The following is a 15,816-nucleotide window of genomic DNA, read 5'->3' on the forward strand; positions in this document are numbered from 1 at the left end:
TCTTGCGAGAACAGGCGCGGCGGTGCATGTGCTGGGGCTGGAGGTTGCCCGGGAGGCATTCGTGTGTCTGCGTCTGGCTGTCCTGGCTGCTGCCTCTGCGTGTCCTTGAAATCCTGCGCTGTGAATGTGCCGCACCGCTCCGGAGGCACAGCAGACTTTTATTTCCGTCCTTGTCACGCTTTGGTTTCGGGTAGCCAAAGATCTCGGTGGAGTGCATGTGTTTCCCCAACTCTGGAACGCCTGCCAGAGCTGGAAGCGTTTTCATTAACAATTACATGATGGAGTGGTGGCGAGACTGGGAAGGTGGAGGACGTTGATTCACCAGGGAAACAGGGAAGTGCCGCGATGAATTCCCTCTCTTTAAACCTGTTCTTACTTGCACCGTATCTGGTGGCCGTGGAATACCGAGGTCTGGCGAGGAAGAGGGGGGGGCAGTGGGCAGCGTCTGTGATGATGGGATACGCAAGAGTAGGTGGAGACTTTGCTCCTCTGTTTCTATGGGATACGTCTAGGATTTTCACAGCTCTGTCTGTGCATAATTTTCAAGGAGGATTAAGGAATTCGTGTAATACTTATGAAAATCGGGTGTTGGATGGTGCTTCCGTTTATTAAAGGAACTTGTAGCCAACAGAGAAAGCTGTTTCTGCTGTCTGAGGCTGTAGTAACCTCAGCATTGCGCTCCTTTTGATGTCGGAGAAATGTAGGTGTTGGATTGCTTTCTAAAAAGTTGTTTTTTAGAAGTGCGAAGAAATTGAGTGCTGAAATGCATACTTTCTGTTTTAATGGGAATACTGTTTAATACTCCTTTTATTCTTTAGAAAAATATACTTTTCACATTAGCTCTGAGGCAGTCATTATCCTTGTGCATGTTTTATGAGAACTGAAATTCAGAGACTTTTCAAATTCAGTGCAAGGAATCCCATGAAGTTGTTGCCCAAAGAATCCTCAGGCAGCTGTAGTTTCCTCCCCGCTTATGATGAAGAGCATTTCCAATTCTTAGTTGTTCTTGGAGTATGTTCTTTGCAGAGAGGCTTCTCTGCATTTAATATTTTCCACATTAATATCTGATTAACTGTACTTTCAAGATATTAGCAGAGGGATTATGAAGGATGTACAAGTTGGCAATTACAGCATCTGGAGTACACGTACACTTAAAGGCAATGGGTGTCTCACTTAAAGTGACATTTTCCTTGCCCTTCTCTGTCTCAAAATGCAGTAATACAAGACAACTTGAGGAACATCCTTTCTAACACTGTTATCTTGAGGCAAACCAGAAAGGTCAATAGAAATGTAACAAATTTATTACTGTTATGTAAGTTTGTAATAGTTGCTAAACCTTTACTTCAGACAGGATTTGAGTGATGTAGACAGATCTAACTCTTGAATTGTTAAAACTTTTCTTCCTATTGCACAAAGCAACACAGTAAATGTTTTAAATGTTTCTATACAGGTGCTTACGTCATTCAATACTTAAGTTAGCTAATAGTTAACATGGATTGGAGATGTCCCAAATACTTGTGACTTACTCCCAGAAATCCAGAGTCTGCTGCATCTGTGTAGCACTGTGTAAAAATACCTGGGCAAGCCAGTAACCCTTTCATGTGCAGGGTGCTGTTATTAAGCCATGTAAAGATCCTGGCACGGGGCCTAAAGATAGGACAGTCCTGGCTGTGCTCTTTCTGGGCAAGGCTCATCAGTGCAGCCAGATTCCAGCTTTGAAGCTGGCTCAGATACCTGTGCAGTGCTGCTGTGAACATCATCATTTACAGCATACAGACAAAAGCAGTGTAGACTTGGGGAAGATCTGTATTACCACAGTTTAACGTAGGATTCTTAAGTCATAAATCCAGTATCCCTGTTGTTAAAACATTCAGGTGGTCCTTTGTCTGAAATGTACATCCTGTAGTCTGATGCTTGGGATTGTTAGTATTTGTAAGATGCGTATCATCTTGGAAGTTTTAGAACGAATATTTCTAGAAAGAAAGGAAAAAGATTTTGCTATGAAGCCATCCATTTTGGTAGAACTTGTATATTTTAAGGCTTTTGGCCCTTGCATCTCTTTGGAAGTTAACTGATGCTTGGCTTTTTCCGAACTTGCAATTCCAGCTAGTCTGTTGTACGTGTTTCCAGTGCTCCTAGCACATTAAACTCATGGCTAGTGGCCCTTTCAGGTGCTCTCCCTCACCACTGTAGTTTTGTGGGAAGAGAGCCAATTGTTGATAGCTCATAATGTTTTAGTAACTTTTTTCAGACCACGTATGTTTAATGTGATCACATGCTGTAATTAAGATCACAAAGGTAACATCTTCTTCAAAACAATGCAGGGAGAGGATTGAAATGTCCTTCCGGTGAGGAGAGTTGCTACCTTAGTGAAGTCTGGGTACTGCTCTACAGCTCTCTTCAAAACAAGCTGAGGGTAGTGGTAAGGGAAGCAGTTCAGTATCCTTGTATCCTTAGGGTGGATGTTCTTCCTAGAGGACTGTTTTGGATACTGCAGAAGTTTTTGGTGCCAAAGAGAGCACAGTCATTTTTTGGCATTGTTGCTTCCCAGCCAATGGAAGAAGAAACCATCCATCCCTCTGTGCTGGCAGTGAGTAATTGAAGTAAACCCTGGCAGGAGGTGTGGTGTGTCAAGTAGCTTCTGACTTGATGCTTCATGCTCTGCGTGGGATATGTGCCAGTAATTTGTCTGTCAGCAGAGTCAGATTCCTACACTGAAAAGGTGATACAATGGCAGTAGTTTGTAAACCATTTGCTTACTATATAAAGAGCTCTTTTATCTGACCTTCGTTAATTATCACAAGGTATGATTGGGAATTGTAGCATTGTGATGTTAAAAATGGTGAAAGCTGAACTACATATCTGAAAATGTAGGGCAATGCCTTGTCTGTTTGCAGCAGTGAAATCTGGAGGTTTTGCATGTTCAGTGTGGTGTCACAGAGAAGAGGTTGCTAGAGGATACTCTCAAATTACAGTGGCCTCGTTGTAGTGATGATGGAGAGGAGGCAGGAAGTAATCTGCTGTAGTGACCTTTATACATTCATTAAACAATTACAATTACATTTGAACTGTATGAAATCTGGCTTGTGTCTGTTACTTACTCCTGAATGGTTTTAGCCAGATTCATTCCTTTTTGGGGAAGAGTTCTATTTCAAATCTGTAATGTGAAGTATGGTGATAGTAACTTCCAGAAAAAAACCCAACCATTTCCAAAGATGGTGGTGAGGGGGGCCAGATGGTGACTGGGGCCAGATGGTGACTGTGACCTGGGGCAGCCTTTGCTGAGCCAGAGGGTGTTCAGTGGTGACACAAGAAACAGTAAGGGTCTGTGGACTGCATTAGAGCTTCCAAAACCCTGGGAGCTGTTCCCAGATATCCTTCCTTTTGCCTGTTTGCAGCATATACTTGGTAGTCCTCAGTTACGGACGTACTCAACAGCTTGTGGGCTGTTCAGCTCCCCTGGCCTTAGATGTTTGGGGTTTTTTCCAGTTGTTGTGTCAGGATTGTTGGTAAGGGCTCTTGCAATGTGAATGTGGTCCTGTCAAGACTCAAGGGTTTATTGAGTCAAAAAAACCTGACTGGTAAAGTTCAGGTTCTTAAACTAAATGTCACAGGCTTCTTTTCACAGTTACCTGTGACCTAAAAATGACTATTCATGCCTTTCCTTCATGATGAGATCTGTAGAAACTTTTACAGAATTCCTTAAATGCAATTATAATGACAACAGTTGCAGTGCATGCAGTTTCTAAACTAATTTGAAAAGAATAACTAGAATTCCACTTCAAGTTCTGGTACTTTATGCAGTAATGCTCTTAAACACCACATCCATATTCTGCTACTTGAATTTTTGTAGATATTCTACAGTAGCATGGAAATGTTTTATGATGTTATCTTTTAAAGCTGATTTTTTTTTCTGTTCTTACTTAGAGCATGTATATCTTTAGGATCCAAGACCCGAGCCATTGGGAATGCAGCAAAGAGCCAGGTAAATGGATCATAAACTTTATTGTGACTTATTAGACTTATGTCCTGTTGAACTGTGGGAAGACAAGTAACAAATAAAGTTGATAATTTTATGTTTTGAACTGAATTTTCTGCAGTAAGTGTATATTTCACAGTTACTGCTTCAACAATATTAACAACCCTGTATTAAAATTGCAACTGTATTTCTGCATTGTTTTGTCATGGGGGGGGAAGAGAAGAAACAGAAAACCTTGCTTGTTCACCAGTAAAATAATATTATTTTCTTGCTTACTCATGACAGCAGGAATAGAGTTCGTAATTAAATCTCTACTAGGGCGGGGAGGGATAATGTGCTTATGCTTTAGAAAAGCTGAAACTGAAGTTGAACAGAGTTTCATAGAGATACTGGTTGTTGCTTATAATGGGAAATGAATGCATTTTAGTTATGTACTATCTCACTTTGGAGCTTTGAACGGAAGTGAAATTTCTCTGATCCTCAGTAAATTCACTTGTAACCTAGGAAAACCTCCCTTTGGGGAAAAAAAACACATGTTAAAGATTTGTAATAGACGATATGAATCTACAAATTCAAAATAGGTCAGGTCTTGCTTTCTTTTTTTGTGTCCATGCACGATGTTAGCATGTTGAAGATTTCCTTCCCCTTAGATTTGCCTGGCAGATGTGAAGGTAGTAGAGCCCTCCTGATGTACCATGAGCAGGCAGTAAATGCAGAAGCCATATTGCTTTCATTCTGAGCAACTTTACACTTTTTATCTGAGCTCAGCCCCTGAACTTCGCTGCTGAGAAAGTGTCTTGTCAGTATTCCCAGCTAGGAAATTTGCTGTTTAGATTAGTAAGGTAGTGCATCTTGGACAAGATTACCCTGAAATAGTTTCTTTTGATAGCTTAAATACTGTGTTCATTGGGATTTGTTTCTTCTGGCCCTTTCTTTGCTTAAAAGCCTGTCCTTAAAGTAACTGGGTTAAAACACTGATGAGAGAACAGGTGTGGGGAGACTTCACATCCAGTTGGGATTTGAATTAGAGGAGAACTTCAAAGGAAGTGAAATGTGTTCATTAGTTGAAGGTTCATATAAGGTTATTGTTGGTAATAACTTCATTTATTCCTACTGACAACCATTGCAACAATATACGATCTCAAATATTGCATAATGTATCAGAAAGTTCCTCTAATGTAAAAACCACCATGAAAATTGATGGCAGCAAGCTAATGAATATTACAGAGAGAAGTAAACTTGAATTTTTTTAATGGAGGTCATAGATTAAAAAATAGGTTCTTCTTTCTCTCCCCACACGTTTCTTTCCAGTGAACGTGTAGGGCTTTACACAGGTCAGTGTGTGAATTAAACCCAATATAACAAGAGTTTCTTTCTTCACAGTCCTCTGTAGCCTGCATGTCACAGGTAATTAAAATATGTTTTCCACAGATTGTCACAAATGTAAAAAATGCATTACATGGTTTCAAAAAACTGCATGGAAGAGCATTTGAAGATCCTTACATACAAGCTGAGAGGGCCAAACTTCCCTATGAACTTCAGAAGATGCCTAATGGCTCCGTGGGAGTAAAGGTGAGTTAAAGCTTTGGGCAGAGTACTTTTAGAGGTAGATTTGGACCTTTGTCACTTCTTGCATGAACAGACTTACATTTTCCCTAAGAAGGCTCTAAATATATTCCTGTTTCTCTAAATAAGTCCTGTACTTTCTAACCAAGATGTTGATCGAGGTTTCTCATCAGTTGTATTTGCTTTCCACAGTACTTTCCGTTACTAGCTTTTCACCTTACCCTACTAGATTTACCTTCAAATATGTTCAAATACCTTAAAAAACTACTGTGTGTGATTATTAGTTTCCCTCTGAGTTTAGGTCTTAGACATGCAGAGACCAAGTTTTGGGAAAACAAGATGATAATGCTCTGAATATAAAATCTGAACAAGTTATTTGTAATTTGCTTCCAGACTAAATGGCTGGAAACTGCTCTTCTCAGAGTTCAGGCTTTCTGGCTTCAATTTCTGAATGTGTTTATTTTTTTAGCATTTTAATTTGGATCAGGAATGCACTTTTGAAGCAGATTTCCCAATCGTCCTCAGTGCACTTTAAGTTGATTTTTGACAGGGCTTCATACCACAGAGTGGGTTTTATTCTGTACACCTGGTCATATCACAATAATTGCCAGTGTAAATATACATCCTTCTGGTTTTCCCTGCACAGGAGTGCTTGGGATTGCTAGAGAGACAGTAGTCTCTTAGGAATTCAGGACACATGAAGGCTGAAGGTTCAGATGTGTTTCCTGAGCAGAGCAGGACTGTTAGAATTGCCTTGTTTGCACCTTCCCTGCCTCATGTGCTTAAGTGACCCTTGCAGGAAGCAAATGTTCCTTGGGTTTGCTCCAAAACTCTTATTTTCAGCTTATGGTAGGGTTATGTATTGTGCTTTGTTGTTGTTGTTTTTTAAATTAAAAAAAACAAACATGAGCAACAGAAATACTGTATCGTTGTGAATAGCCCCTTGAGATAACTGAGGTGTTAAGTTTCCCACAAAACAATTTTCACCTAAACTGAACTGTTTTAAGATTTGTTGTAGGTGGCACAGATCTGTAGCATCAATTGATATGGCGTTATTTGTGTCTAAAGTCTGGTATTAAGCTTCATCACATCTTCAGAGAAAAGTTGAGATGATGGATTACAGAATCACAATTCTCTGTTTCAGGTGAGATACCTTGATGAAGAGAGACTTTTTGCAGTTGAACAGATTACAGGAATGTTATTGGCCAAACTGAAAGAGACTTCAGAAAGTGCTTTGAAGAAGCCAGTGGCAGACTGTGTAATCTCAGTAAGTGGTAATATATTTATTGTAATCTATAGATAGCTTTACGTAAGCTAGGACCAGTTATGCCATGGTGCTGTGGGAATAGATACAAGTAGTGGATAGAAATTGTATCTCCAAAAATAGGCCTTTGTTAAAGGTTTTCCAAATGAGAATGCTTTTGGAATCGTATGTGAGAAGATGAAAAATTTGTTAAATCAAGAGCGTGTTTTCAGAAAGAACATATTGCTTAAGCTAATCCAAACTGTCTATCTACAAGGGCTGCGTATAGTATTCCTGATTACTGTAGTTCCTGTTATAAATGGAAGCTGTCCTATGCATAAGCATATCCTCCTTGATTCCAAAGAACCTTCCCAAATTCATGTTAAATTTCTTTGTTATTACCTAGTTGAGTGCTGTTGTAGTGCAGTTGAGAGTTGCCTAAACTCTCTGAGGGTCATAGTAACAATTTGATAAGCCCAAATTACTTGGCTTTGTTTGAAAAAGTCTTTTTATTTGGTTGGTGTGGCCGTTTGAGCCACATTAGAAATCTAAAATCCAATTTCCAGGCCTCCTCCCACCCTTCACACAATTATCCTAACACCAGAGAGAAACTTTCAGGCTAGAGGATTCTATAGGGGAAGGGGGAAGTATATACATTTATTTACACAAATAAATACTATACAAACTAAAGGCAACTATATATAATATTACATTACTATCAGTCAGTCCTTTCAAGCCCCTCCTTTAACTTTAGTCCAGAAGCAGCCTTTAAGGCTGATATGTAACAGTCTGCTGTGGGAGTGTTCTGGGCTCCTGAACGCTCCCTCCTCACCAGGTCCCAGCAGTTGTTTGTTGCAGTCTCTCCTCACGTGGTCCAAGAAGATAGCTTTGAGTCCTTGCTTTTCTGCTGCTGTGTGATTTCTCCCTCTCGGTGTCTCACCTCGGTTCGTAGGCTGCTGCAGTGTAGCTTATCAAGTGTCCACATCCTGCAATCTTCATTCCTCCACATCAGTTCTCAGCTGCCCCCGGTCAGCTTCAGCAGGCAACCCTCAAGCTCTTGGCTCATCTCCAATTTCTCCTGGGACTCTTCTCCCAAGCGCCAAGCTGATTTATCAGCCCGTCCACTTGGCTCTGCTCAAATGCTGAGCCTTAAAATCCACCCCCCACCAGCCTAAATGTAGTGGGGGGGAAGAAGCCCCCTAGCCTTGGCCACAGGCAGCTCGGTTCAGTTATGCACTGTCCCAAGCGTCCCGCAGCTGCAGGGGGAGGAAAGAAGGCCTGGCCTCCTCCCTCTTACCTCAGGTGCTGTGAAATTCTTCTTTAACAGCACACACTCCAAATGCTGACTCTAATTCTAGCCAAAGGCTGAGCTGGGGGGTCGCAGGGCTCCCCTCTCCCCTCCAGAGGGGAAGAGAGGGAGCCCAGCCACCCCCTGGCCTTGTCCACCTACACGCAGCAGACACCAACAGCAAAACAACCAAGACAGAACTTCCAACAGCTTCCAGTGCTGTGATATATGATTTTGAGCAGAAGCGAACAACATGAGTGGTGACTGGCTCTCCAGGGAACACTGCCCTGGCACCCAATCACCTCTGAGCCCCTCAAACCTCTCAGGGGGGCCAGTCTCAACCTATGACCGTTGGTTTGCCCATGATTTTTCTAGCTGATGGCCTTCCCCGTGAGGAGGTTTTGTTCCTGATACGAATTCCTGTGTCTGCTTTTCACATGGTTTTTGTTTACTGGCTCTGCTGGGAAGTCTGGGCATGAGGGATTGGAGAGACATTGCATCTGTCAGAGACATGGAAACTGGAAAGTCATGTAATTTAGCTGTTAGAAATCCACTTTGATGTTTTTCCTTGCTTCCTTTTGGTATACAAAGACACTTAGAGAGCACCTCCCACGCACAGAGGGATACACCACAGTGGTAGCCAACAAAACACACTGTGAATGTAGTTCTGACTGACACTGAAGATGTGCCAGCTAATGGCAGCCAGTTTCTAAATGGGTTCTGATTATGCTTTGGCTATTTTTGATGGCACTGAATGTTGTAGCTCCCTGTAAGCTGGCACTGTGCTGGAGGTGATATTTGAAAAATGAATACAGGTTCAGGTTGCGGCATCACTGCAGTGCTTCTGCCTGTAACTTATTTTTGGGCCATGTGTGAATATTTATTGTATTGACTTTGTCCTGCACAAATGTTTTCAGTAACTAGTAATGATTTTAAGAATCTGAGAAAGCATTTTTAGGGGGATTTTTTGTGGTGCTTAAATCGACTTTATTTAAAACAACTTTGGATGCCACTTCATTTTTGTCAAATTTTGAAATCTTAATTAAAAGATGAACTAAAATGAATTAGCTACCTCTTTAATTCAGACTGCCTTATTAATTTGTGGCTAGCTCATAACAGTTTCTTGTGGCAATGACATTTATAGGGTAGCTTAATGGGCAAGTCTGACTTATTTAAATTAAAAAATCCATATTCCATAATACCCTGTGTTGTTGTTTTTGGAAACAGGTCCCTAGTTTCTTCACTGATGCTGAAAGAAGGTCTGTAATGGCAGCTGCGCAGATTGCAGGATTAAATTGTCTGAAGCTGATGAATGAAACTACCGCAGGTAAAGGGCAGAAACTTTTTTTTTCCTTTTAAATCTATTCAGGCTCTTGAATGTAAAGGTGATGACATCCTGCTCTTACAAAATTAGGAGCTTGAGAAAGAGCCGTCCGGGCTGGTACTGCCCAATCCAGCTTGGGAACTGGAAACACCGCAGTGGGGTGGTGTGCAGCACTTAGGAGGCGTGATGGAAGTTGGGGTTTGCTAACTTGAATGCAATGCCACTGGGGGATAGCTTTGGAAAGCTGGCATCTGTGCTTACCTTTCAACTGTACCATGAACCTACTGGAACTGTATCAGGAAGGCCTGAGCTACCTTCAGAATCTCTTCATGATCCAGCTGGGGTGTGCACCTGACCTAAATTCTTAATTGCTGTACTAAATAATAGTACAGTACAATATTATCAGATGTGTCTAAAACATTATGGTAAATACATTCTTTAACATAGGTGTGTAGTGGGGCCTTCTAATTTTCTTTCCAGCTTTCTAGAAGATGAGTATATTGAAGTAAAAATAAAACTCATGGAAGTATTAGAGACATACTTTTATCATAAGCTAATACTTAGTTGAAATGATAAACATTGAAGGGAAGTTATAAAGTATAATCCAAAGATTTTTCATTTTGAACTACTTAATGTGTATGCTTTAAGAGCTGCTTCTACACAAATTGCATTTTTATGCACTTCTCCAAAAGTGGATTTGCTGATCGTATTTACAGACAACTTGAACTATATGACTTTTCAGATATCCAAGTCAACTGAGTTTGTGGGGTAATGACAGTTGAAACTTGAGGCAATCCTGTCAGCTGCAGCAGTGGGACAACTGGTTCTATAAAGTAACTTCCCTCTTCTGGTCAGGGTAGAGCACAGAAATACCTAACACTTTATGGGAACTAAACATGGAGCTGTTTAAATCGATAACTTTTATTTTTCTTGATCAAAGTTTTCTTTGCACTTAGAAAGTCTCAAACAACTTTCCAAATGAGTGCTGGGTAGTGAAATCTTAGATTTGTGTAAACTAGTCTTCTAAAACACTTTTTTTGTTGTTGTTTCTTGGGCATGCATGAGTTTTGCAAAGCTAAGATAAAAAATAATGAAAGTAAAGCATTTCAAGGGAGAGGTGTAAGCATGAGGCTTAATCTGTGCAATTTCACAAATTACAATGTTAATTTGGCTGCAAGCAGAACTGAATTACAGGGTGATGCTTCAGTAGTGTTAAACCTCCACTTGACATTTCTTTCATCTCTTGTCAATGAAAAATGTGTTTTCAACATCTTTTCAACATTTGAGCAGTTATGGAGGTGTTTAGAAAGGGTAAAGAATGGGTAGTGTGTGTCTTTTGGTAGTGCTTTTAATTCACACTTTACATCTTGCCCTTAACTTCCATGGGCTGATGTTTTTCAGTTGCATTAGCCTATGGAATATACAAGCAAGATCTGCCAGCCTTGGAAGAGAAGCCAAGAAATGTGGTCTTTGTAGATATGGGACATTCTGCATATCAGGTTTCCATCTGTGCTTTTAACAAGGGAAAACTGAAGGTAATCTTTTAAGTCATGCATTAAAATTCCATATGCCTGAAGTATTTAATATTCAAAATACTGCTCTTTGGAAAGATTATTTTTTAAATGTCTATAGCAAATACTTTTAAAACGTGGAATACAAAACTCTTCTGTTGTTTTTTGCTATTTCAGTGAGTTTTTGTAAAATGCAGAAGTGAACTATCCCAAAGTATGTTTTGAAAAGTGCTTGATAATTGACCACACTGCAGTTTTTGTGCCATGTTATATTACTGATATATCTGCATAATCAGGTAGTCTCAAAAGCATTGTAGTTGTGCAGCTGACTTACTCATGGGAAATTCTTGAACTGCCCAAGTCACTCCATGATGCCGGGGTTTTTTTTCCAAGTTGAAAGTCTTAAATCCAATAGGATGCAAGGTAAAACTGAACAGTTTTCACTTCCTGCTTTGGAGACTTTTGTCTATGAGCTGCTACTGGCTGAATGCTTTTGTGAACTTGTCTTTGGTAGCAAAATGCCATTTGAAGTCATGTGGAAGATGATAGCACATTTTGCTCTGTTGAGTAAATGACACAGAACAAACATTGTCTAATAACTTCTCATCTTTCTTTCACTTCTGTCAGGTCTTGGCTACTACCTTTGACCCTTTTGTAGGTGGTAGGAATTTTGATGAGGCTTTGGTAGACTACTTCTCTGAAGAATTTAGGACAAAATACAAACTGAATGTAAAAGAGAATCCGCGAGCACTGTTGCGATTGTATCAGGAATGTGAAAAGCTCAAGAAGCTTATGAGTGCAAATGCTTCTGACCTTCCACTCAATATTGAGTGCTTCATGAATGACCTTGATGTCTCCAGTAAGATGAACAGGTGCGGTGTGCTGTTTTCACTGAGGTGCAGGGGAGGGTGGTCTCTAAGCTGCCTCATAACGTGGAACACTCTTCCTGTCCTGCAGAGCTCAGTTTGAGCAATTGTGTGCTGCCCTTCTGGCCAGAGTGGAGCCTCCTCTAAGAGCAGCCATGGATCAAGCAAGTAAGTAGGAGTTAATTTAGGTACTGCTAGTAATCCAGTTATCCTCGATCTCCTTAATGATTATCTTTTTAATATATTTTTGTATTTATTAGAATTGCAAAGCTAAGTACTGAAAAGTTAAATGTAAGTTCCATTCATACGCTTGTCATGACTGCATGATCCCATTCCTGCCTCATTTATTGCACATGCCACTCTGCAACCTTGGTTATTGACCCTCATTCACCCTGTGTCATGGAAAAGGCTGGCATTCCGAATTGATTTAAAAAAACACAAAGCCAAACCAAGCCAAAATGATGATGGGGAAAAAATATTATTCTTTACTGCAACCTTTGGGCCAGCCTGTTCCATGTGATACATACATGTCTTCACTGACCTGAGAATTTGGCAGTATGTTCTTAAAACAAGTTACCAGAAGCATGTGCAAATAACAAATTAATTTCTTTTTTGCCTAATGTAGTGTAAAGGAGAGAATTAGACTTTAACGGGAAAAGGTTTTACCCCTAATTCCAACATCTTCATCTAAAAGAAAGGGAAGAATTCTGCTTCTCTTGTGACTTGGCTAGATAGCTAATACAGAAATTAACAACCTGAGTAACATCTGAGCAGAGCTGTTCAAGGACCGATAGTTTGAGATTATTTATACACATAACTTCTTAATTCTGAATTCAAGATAACCTGCAAACACAGTCTACTATTTTTTACATATATTTAGCTAAAGGTTTTGCTTTACATTTTTTGGCAACCAAAATTGAGCCAGCCATAAGATGAGGTATATTTGGGTTTCATTTTGTTGTTCAGGAGAGGTGAGGTATTGTCCAGTAGGACAGGGCTCCTAAAGAAGACCCAATTTTACACTTTTGGGTCTATGCACACCAGAAAGGGGATGCACATGCTGTTCTCATTGATGCTTGGCTTCTGCATTTCCCAGGTTTATGCAACTAGAAACCTTTGTAGCCTGCAGGAGGGACAGTTACAAAGATCTTGCCAGTTGTTAAATGCGTTCAGTGCTTGTCACAGTGTTGGATAATAAGAGGACTCTTACCTTTTCTTCTTTTTTTTTTTAGTTGTCCAAAGACAGCTTTTTGAAATCTTGATGATAATTTAAAGCCATGCACTCTCTTTTCTAGAACTTCAGCGTGAAGATATCTACAGTATAGAAATAGTAGGTGGGGCTACTAGAATTCCAGCAGTGAAGGAACAGATCTCTAACTTTTTCTGTAAAGAGATAAGCACCACACTAAATGCTGATGAAGCTGTTGCAAGAGGCTGTGCCTTGCAGGTATAGTTATTGAAATAAAACTTCGGTATTGCTACTTTAACATCATGTACTAATGAAATAAAACTAACCACAAGCAAAAGGTGCTACAGCTGAAATAAGATACAGAGTCTTACTTCTTTCAGCAGTTTGTCAGAAATTATTCTGTTACATTCATTAATTTGCTGCTGTGTCATGTTAAAAGGATGGTCTTGTTAGAGACCTGTTAAGTTTGATGACCGAGATTCTGCTGTTCCACTTCCGTGTAGTCGTTCGAAAGCTTTGCTGGGTATCTTCACTGAAAATCACTGGGGAAGTAGCACCTATTACTTTAGTTAAGTCTTTCAGTTCAATTAACTATGAGAAGGTTCTGTTAAAAAAAATTCAATGATAAGTAGGACCTCCATATGATCAATTTGATTTGTAGCCTTTTAGCACTTAAGTATTAATTCTTGTACTTGTTATTTATTTGACTATATGGATATAATAAAATTTTGGTCTTTTTTTTTTTTTCTAGTGTGCAATTCTTTCCCCAGCTTTTAAAGTGCGTGAGTTTTCCATCACAGATGTTGTTCCTTACTCTGTAACATTGAGATGGAAATCATCTTATGAAGAAGGAACAGGGTAAGTTGGTACAGTGCCGACTGAAAAGTGTATGTTTGTACATCAAGAAAAATGTTGAGCTGTGGGGAAAAAAAACAGGCCTCTGGCTTTGAAGCTCTCATCCACTTGAACTGTTTTAGATTTTTTTTTTTGCACTGTACCTTTTTGCTTTCCAGTTACTGCTTAATAATTGGAAATACATTTAATTAAGAAATGTTGCAGTGAAGTTGCTTAGTTTTTAATAAGTGTCATCTTGAATGCAGAGTCCAGCTTTGAGACCAAGAGGCTTTCAACCTCCAAATGTTGTCATAAAATGACTTAAATTACTCAGCTGTTTGCATGGCTGCTGATCATTAACATACCTGGATTTTCATTATCCATTAAATTATGCTCAGAGGTTTAACGTCAGTTAATGTTTTACTGCTTTAGGGAGTGTGAAGTCTTCAGTAAGAACCATGCTGCTCCATTCTCAAAAGTAATTACTTTTCACAAGAAAGAGCCTTTTGACCTGGAAGCTTATTATACTCATCCGCATGAAGTGCCTTATCCTGATTCCAGAATAGGTAAGGAAATGTGAATAGAAACTCCTTACCCAGCTCCTGTTGATATTGGGAAGAATGGTTCTCCTTTCTTCTAAGATAGGTCACTTCCATATTTCCTAGTTTATAGTAAAGCTTTGGTTCTTTAGAAAGGCTCAGCACAGTGTTTTTGGTTTAAATGTAGTGATCAAACAGTATTGACATCTTTGTTGGACAGTTCCTTAAAAAATTTCTGCTTCATTTTATCTTTAGTTTCTGAATGCTTTAAAACAAGTAGGTACAAGGAGTTTTTAGTGCTCGATTGTCTGGTTCTTTCAATTTCTATAAAATTGATAAAGACATTATGTGCCAGCTAGCCTGGATTTTTCAAAGAAATTGGATCGAAGGAGCTGTTACCTGTCTGGACAGGTAACATCTAGTGCTATCTGTCATGTCTCTTTCTCTTAATCTGAGAACATAAAAGATAGGCATTTCCTCAATTTAAGCATCTATAGTAGAGTCTAAAGAATTAGATGGTATGAATAAGTTTCTTGGTAGCTAATGCTGCCTTACTTGCAGTATTAATACACTCCTCAGGGTCTTTAATTCAGGATTTTATTTCCTGATTTATTAATCAGATATAAACTTTGTACTGTTTATTTAGCTGTCTATGCAAGAAGTCTGTGGTCTTCAGGAAGAAACGTTATTCTTTATGTGTGCACAGTCTGCATCATCTACAGTCAAATTTCCAGCAAATTGCAAAATGTATCCACCTCATTACTTCCAGAAGCCTTGATAAGAACTGTTCATTCTCCAGGAAGTGTAGTGCAGCCATGTTATCAAATTCATCATTCAGAATCTCTGTTAACATTTTATTTTGCAGTGTGAAGTTTGAGTTATGTGGACAAAAGAAACCATTTGAGATCATTGAGTAATTTCTCTAGTGTGATGGTTACAGAAGGCAACAGAGAAGTAGAATACCTAGTAAAGTGGTATCTTGCTTTTTTATGAAATACAGATAAAGCAAAAACATCTTACTAATTATCAGTGAACTGATAATAATTGGGGAACCAGGCTTTAGTTTATCTACCTCCAGCTTACATTGTAGGATTGACAACTAAGTAGAAAGTTTCCAAGTAGTTCAAGTTACATGAAGGTGCTGTTTAAATTAACACTCTTTCACTACTTTTTTGACACAACAGTTAAAGCTGTCTTTGTTGTTTTCAAGGGCGTTTCACTATTCAGAATGTTGGTCCCCAACCTGATGGCGACAGTTCAAAAGTGAAGGTGAAAGTGCGTGTCAATATCCATGGCCTTTTCAGCGTGGCTAATGCTTCCATAATAGAGAAGCAGAACATAGAGGGGGATCACAACGACACACCCATGGACACTGAATCATCAAGTAAGAACCAAGGCAGAGATGAAGAGCTGGTATGTAAACTTGGAAATATCTACACTGTAATTCTGATAAGAGAGCCAATAATTGCAGATTAAA

General features: G+C 39.5%; 1 protein-coding gene across 1 annotated transcript; it reads left to right on the plus strand.

Annotated features, from left to right (window-relative positions):
- Window positions 1–333: 333 nt before the first annotated feature.
- On the plus strand, window positions 334–15,806 carry LOC115307208 (heat shock 70 kDa protein 4L-like; the record flags this gene model as incomplete). Its single annotated transcript, XM_029958245.1, has 12 exons — window positions 334–472; window positions 3,928–3,985; window positions 5,411–5,551; window positions 6,690–6,812; window positions 9,304–9,403; window positions 10,802–10,935; window positions 11,539–11,783; window positions 11,869–11,945; window positions 13,073–13,224; window positions 13,718–13,824; window positions 14,233–14,366; window positions 15,550–15,806. Coding segments are annotated over 12 exons (1,667 nt in total), but the record flags the coding sequence as incomplete, so codon positions are not given.
- Between the last annotated feature and the right edge of the window lie 10 nt (window positions 15,807–15,816).

The sequence above is a fragment of the Manacus vitellinus genome, unplaced genomic scaffold (assembly GCF_001715985.3).
Source record: "Manacus vitellinus isolate BGI_N305 unplaced genomic scaffold, ASM171598v3 ctg7180002225133_pilon, whole genome shotgun sequence".
Taxonomy (NCBI): Eukaryota; Metazoa; Chordata; class Aves; order Passeriformes; family Pipridae; genus Manacus; species Manacus vitellinus.